This window comes from Myotis brandtii, unplaced genomic scaffold, assembly GCF_000412655.1.
Source record: "Myotis brandtii unplaced genomic scaffold, ASM41265v1 scaffold7452, whole genome shotgun sequence".
Classification (NCBI taxonomy): domain Eukaryota; kingdom Metazoa; phylum Chordata; class Mammalia; order Chiroptera; family Vespertilionidae; genus Myotis; species Myotis brandtii.
Window position 1 is genome coordinate 10,303 of NW_005370971.1, and position 6,452 is coordinate 16,754.

Sequence of the window (6,452 nt, forward strand, 5' to 3'; positions counted from 1 at the left end):
GCTCAGGTAGGGAAGGGGTGGGGCCTGAGTTTCTTGTCTCACTGGGGGTTGCAAGCCCAGGTAGAAGTGTGTTCTGCTTCATTAAGGGCAAGTACCATCCCCACACGTGTGGTTGCCCAGTGTGGGGCCCTATTTGCTGATACTCACTCTTTAGTCAGACACGTGTGAAAATGAGGGACAGATTCATCACCTCGATGATTCTAGTGATGGGGCCTGGTTTCCAGCACTCCCAGGTCAGGGTGGAAGGTCCCTGCTGAGGACAGACCTCCAGGAGGGTGGTTGGTCCAGTCCCCACACGTGTAGTTTCCTCAGGTTTCCTGATCCTGCCCTGGGTCTGTAGTCACAGTTCTGGAAACTTCTCTGGGCTCCAGGACTAGGAGTTCCTTTAGGAGCTCATGGCCCTGGGTCCTCCCTGTCTTCTCACGGGATGTTTTCTTCCCACAGGTGGAAAAGGAGGGAGCTATTCTCAGGCTGCCAGTGAGTATGGAGGGTGACCCCTGAGATCCTGTGATAGTACAGACTGGATCCCATGGGGGACCTCACCCCCATAGTTCCTCCCTTAGTCTCCTCTCCTGGGGGCTCTGACCCCGTCCTGTTTTGTTCTACCTCAGGCAGCGATAGTGCCCAGGGCTCTGATGTATCTCTCACGGCTTCTGAAGATGAGACTCTGATGATAGCAGGGGTTGGGGCAAAAGGGACAGGACTGGGTGATGGGGATTCTGTGGGACATAGTGAGCCTGCGGTGGGCTGTTGAGAAGGTCACTACTTACAGCCCCTGAACTGAATTTGTTCATGATCATTTTCTTCCACAGTGTGAGGCACTTGTCAGGGACTGAGTGATGGGAGATTTGTTTATGCTCCCACTTTGTGAATCAAGAATCTCTGAGGTTCCCCCTTCCTTTCGGTCCCGGGGCGGCTGCAGTGCTGAGCCAGGGGCGCCCACACTCCTGGCTCCTCTCTACGCCTCCACTCTGCTCCGTGCCCCTGGCTCCCCGCGCTGTGCTGCCAGGATGGAACAGGCCATCTCCTTCGCCAAGGACTTCCTAGCCGGAGGTGTCCCAGCCACCATCTCCATGACGGCCGTGGCCCCGATGGAGCGGGTCAAGCTGCTGTAGGAGGTGCAACATGCCAGCCAGCAGATCACGGCCGTCAAGCAGTACAAGGGCATCATGGACTGCATCCTGCGCATCCCCAAGGAGCAGGGCGTGCTGTCCTTCTGGCGGGGCAACATGGCCAACGTGATCCGCTACTTCCCCACCCAGGCCCTCAACTTCGCCTTCAAGGATAAGTATAAGCAGGTGTTCCTGCGGGGCGAGGACAAGCACACCCAATTCTGGAGGCACTTCTCGGGCAACCTGGCCTCGGGCGGGGCCGCGGGCGCCACCTCCCTCTGCTTCATCTACCCCCTGGATTTCGCCCGGACTGGCTGGCGGCCGACAAGGGGAAATCGGGCACCGAGCACCAGTTCAAGGGCCTGGGACCCTGCCTGGTGCACATCACCAAGTTGGATGGCATGGGGGCATGTACCAGGGTTTCAACGTCTCCATGCAAGGCATCATCATCTACCAGGCAGCCTACTTCGGGGTGTAGGACACGGCCAAAGGCATGCTCCCCGAGCCCAAGAACACCCACATCTTCATCAGCTGGATGATCGCCCAGTCGGTGACGGCCATGGCGGGCCTGGTGTACTACCCCTTTGACACCATGCGGCGACGGATGATGATGCAGTCGGGGTGCAAAGGAGCCGACATCATGTACACGGGCACCATGGACTGCTGGAGGAAGATCTAGGACCAGGGCGGCAAGGCCTTCTTCAAGGGCGCCTGGTCCAACGTCTGAGGGGCATGGGCGGGTCCTTCATGCTGGTCTTGTACGACAGGCTGAAGAAGGTCATCTAGGCGCCCCGCCTGCCAGGACACGGGACTCCAGGGCCGCGGAGGCCCCTCACGGTTACGGACCATTGACCTTCCAGAAATTCCAATGTCCTTGCAGGCCAGATCATGGTAGCGCCAGGGCGGTGCTCTAGGACGAAACCCTTCCGATCATGACCACTGACACCGCATTCCATGCCTCGATGAGGGGAGGGCACCCCCATGCCCACGAAGCCCCGAGCGGGGCTGCCCCTCCCCACCTTGCGGGCCGCTGTGTGTAACATTTATTTAAAGGAAATCCTGCCACCATCCATGCTTCCCCACTGTCTTCTCTGCACAGCTGAGTATCCGCAAATCCCTTCTCTGTCCAGCATTCCTCAAACAATTAAACTCAGACACGGAGGGGAAAAAAAAAAAAAGAACCTCTGATTTCTTTCTGCAAAGGGCATTTGAATGTGTGTGTTCCTATCAGCATAATGTGAGGAGGTGGGAGGCTGTCCCACCCCTGCCCACCACACCCCCTCCCCAGCCTTTCCTGTCCAGTAGAGGTGGGGCTGGCCGTCCCCATTCCTGTTTTTACTGCCTGGTACGCTCAGCTGCAGCTTCTTACTGCCTGATTAAAATAAGAGTCTGGATTTGCATTCTTCTTCACTTCTTGCCATGAAGGGGTGATGGGTTCCTTAAAGGAGAACAGCCCGGCTGGTGTGCCTCAGTGGCTGAGTGTCCACCCAGGAACCAGGAGGTCATGGTTGGAAGAACAGCCCGGCTGGTGTGCTTCAGTGGCTGAGTGTCCACCCAGGAACCAGGAGGTCATGGTTGGATTCCCTTTCAGGGCAAATGCCCAGATTTCAGCTCAGTTCCCACCAGGGTCATGCAAGTGACAGCCAATGGATGATTCTCTCTCATCACTAATGTTTCAATCTGCCTCTCCCTCCTCTTTCCTCTCTCGGAAAATCATTTTTAAAAAGAATTAAAGGAAAAGATCCTAAAATTTGAGAGGAAATAAATGAAAGCACTGAGAACTTTTCAGATCCTGTGTGTTTGCTGTGCTGAGGCTGCTGCACGGGGGACAGGAGAGGCTGTGAGGACCGAGTGTGGTCAGGGCTGTGCCCAGTTGGTTCCCTGGTCTTTCATCAGCTGGGTCACCTCTCTGCTCCTTTGTCCTTCTCCCTTCAGTAGAACCTTGTCCCCCCAGGACTTTCCATCACAGGGTCTCAAACCTCACCAGGCCTTGTAAATTGTCCTAATGAGGAACATCTCCACAACCATGGGCAGCAAGGCCTTCCTGTGTCCGGGTCAGCCTAGGCTCAGGCCTGGGTCCTGCCCTCAGCCCTCATCTTCTGGGACTTTATTTGTTGTTTCTTTGTTGTGGAGAGGATTGTGCCTGTTTGTGTTCTTGTTATAAGGTTTGGTCTCATCCTTCTTTTGAGTGTCCCCTATCCAGCATCAGCCAGAGGTGAGTTGTCTGTCATTGTGCCCACAAGGCTCAGGGGTCCCTACACACTAGAGTCCGTGGTATGGAGAGATGAATTTTCAGTCTCATGCTGCTCTTGGCTCCTTCTAGGAATTGATTGTTCTTTCCATCTTTTCCTAAACTCTCCAAGGAACCAGGTCCTGGAATTAGCAGGGAGGAGGGGTCCTGTAATTACCATTTCTGGAAGAAAACTCTCAATGGCTTGAGAAAATGCTTTAGAGAATTGCAGTTTTGCAGCTTATTTTACACATTAGGATCAAAGGGGAAGACATGAGGAAGGTACAACACACCCACTGGTGGTAGAATAAGGAGGCGAGAGAAAGCAAAGTGGGAAAATCTCTAAGACTAGATAAAACGCAAAATGGAGAGACACAAACCTGTTACATTTATGGCTACAGGAGAGTTAACAGTTGACATTACAGTACATGGAGATGGCATGTGTGCAACAAGGTAGCAATGAGCGGTTCTGTGGTATCCTCCTCTGCGGTCTGGTGCTCTGGTGCCAGCGGTTGTACCCATAGGAGAGAAAAAGAAAATGACTCTGTTATTTAAAGGTATGTTATCCTAGATGCAGAAAGACAATAAACAGGCTCACTTAAGGAAAAGATCGACAAGACGCTACCAGCTTTGGACAGGTCTACCTGCCATGACCTGCTTTAGTTAGGAATTTTATTTATTTTTATTTATTTTATTTTATTTTATTTTTCTAGTTAGGAATTTTAATGTTCAGACCATTTGGTGTGGTTACTTTTAGTCACCAAGTTAGAAAGGCCTACCATTCTCAGCTCTGCCCCCCCTCCCCAATAGGCCAATTTATATGTGGCCCTTTTTTAAAAATATTTTTATTGATTTCAGAGAGAAAGGGAGAGAAAGAGAGAGATAGAAACATTAATGATGGGAGAGAATCATTGATCGGCTGCCTCCTGCATGTCCCCTGCTGGGGATGGAGCCCATAACTCAGGCATGTGCCCTTGACCAGAATCCAACCCAGGACTCTTCAGTCTGCAGGCTGACGCTCTATCCACTGAGCTAAACCTCTAGGGCTTGTCTGTTTGATTTGGGTGGCCAGTCAGTGGGGGCCTCCCTGGGAAGGTGGCTTGAAGAAAGCACTGAAGGACATGATGAATTATCCCTGAAGATGTGGGAAGGAAGTCCTTTCCAGCAGTGGCACCTCCAGTGGGAATGGCCTGGGGCAGGAGTGTGTCTGGTTTCAGAGCGAGGAGGCCAGTGTGGGAATGGAGCAGAGAGTAATGGAGATGAGATAAAGACAAGGCCAGACCTCCTGGGCCTGGAGGATGGAAGCAGGGCAGGGACTGTGCTCTGAGTGTGGAAAGAGCCACAGGAGAGTTTAGAGCAGGAGAGGCCCGGCCTGATACCCTCTTTAAAGGATCACTGTGGTTGTTGCTCTGAGAACACGTGAGAGGTTAGGGGGCAGTGGGGAGGCTGGGAGGGGCTCCAGGCTGGAGAGGCTTCCAGGGGCTGAGCAATGGAAAGAGATGGGACCCCAGAGTCCTCTGGCCACACGCTGCGGGGGGTGCCAGGAAAGCGGCTGGGCCATGGGTAGCCTGGGTCCTCTCACTGAGGTCCTTGTCCCCCAGCGAGGTGGGCAGCCCACACCGAGGTTCAGCACCTGGTCCTCCGGGCCCTCGGCCTGTCCTGTCCCAGGGGAGGAAGGAACCACTGAAGGCCAGGATGGACTGCTGCTCGGGGCTGGGCTCAGACTTCGCAGGGGTACTGGCCCAGTTAGTGGGACTCTGGAAACCCCAGGACATTGGGACCAGGGCTCATCCCTACAGGGGCAGCCCAGCCCTTTGCTGTCTGTGACCCGGAGGACCCCTTCCAAACACCAGCAGGGGTCCCTGTGGCACACCCTCCCCTGCTGCTCTCCTTCCTGAAACCTCTACCCCTCTGCGTGCTGACTCCCCCCTATCCTGACCTCCTCAGGGGCATCCTTGCCTTCCCAGGCCTGACACCCAGCCCCACCCCATCCCAAGCTCTGAGACAGCGGCACTAGTTCCCAGGAGGAAGGTGCTCTAGCTCCAGAGGCAGCAGCGGGAACAGGGGACAGGTTCTTGGGTGTCCAAGTTCCCATCCGGGAGACTAAGGACTCCTAGTTTGATTGTGGGGTGCAGCTGGACCTGGGAGTCAGCAGTTACGGCCCAGGAGACCTCGCTCTTTCCTGAGACAGCGTCTACGGTGACTCAATGGGGAGGAAGCATCGACATCAGTGCGCATTTAGAGAAACACTTTGCACCCCGAATTTGTCATCGGACAGGGCCCCCTCCTGCGTTCAAAGCCCTGTTCTGGTGCTGGGAGCAGAGGGAGACCCTGGGAGGTCCTGGCTGAGCAGCAGAAAGGGGAGCTGGCTCTTCTGTCCTCAGCCCTGTGGCCACACGGGGGCGCTGCCACGCTGCTCCGGAGGCTGCCTGCGCCCTGGCAGGGGCTGTGCTGTGAGTGGGTCAGAGGGAGCTGACTTGAAGGCGGGGCATCTGAGGGGGATGAAGAAGCTTTGGCGAGTCCTGGGCTCCACACAGTGTCAAGGTCAGGACAGGACAGGGATTGACCAAGAAGAGTGCTCAGGAGCCAGGAGCCATCTCTGAGGTTTCCATCTCCTCACTGTCACCCCTCCTCCCTCCAATCCCTTAGGACAACACCATGGAAACCTGAAAAGTAGACACATTTTCTTCTATTCCCTATTTCTGTTTTGTGATTTTTTTTCAAAGTCGGTTTTCAAAATAAAGTCATCTCTTATTTGGGAACAACATCTCAATGTCTACACTATCTTCCACAGTGAGGAGTTGCACATTGGGACTCTTGGGGCTAAAGCAAGGGTCTCCAGGGCCTTCTGTCCCCTAGAAGGATAGCAGAGGGACTGGAGGGAAGCAGCCCGGATTCTGGGTACAGGAGGGTGCTAACAGCCAGGGGAAGGAAGGCCTACTCTTGCACTAACTTTCCTGCATCAAGCCTCTAGTTTCATCATACGTTGTAATGCAATATCAGTAAACCATTCATCACAGATGTGCCTGTTTCCCAGGCATGAGTCCTCCCTGAGGTACATCAACTCCAACAGTCCTTTGAGCCCATTGGGATCCGAGCTGATTATCCAG

General features: G+C 54.4%; 1 protein-coding gene and 1 pseudogene across 1 annotated transcript in view; both read left to right on the forward strand.

The window, feature by feature from the left end:
• Positions 1-10, forward strand: part of LOC102254859 (HLA class I histocompatibility antigen, B-73 alpha chain-like) — a 1,269-nt gene extending 1,259 nt beyond the window's left edge. The window contains exon 3 of the mRNA XM_014530613.1: positions 7-10. Coding sequence (XP_014386099.1) covers positions 7-10 — 4 coding nt within the window. The remainder of the gene's footprint in view (positions 1-6) is intronic.
• Positions 11-919: 909 nt separating this feature from the next.
• Positions 920-2,070, forward strand: LOC102254561 (annotated as a pseudogene).
• Positions 2,071-6,452: the final 4,382 nt, after the last annotated feature.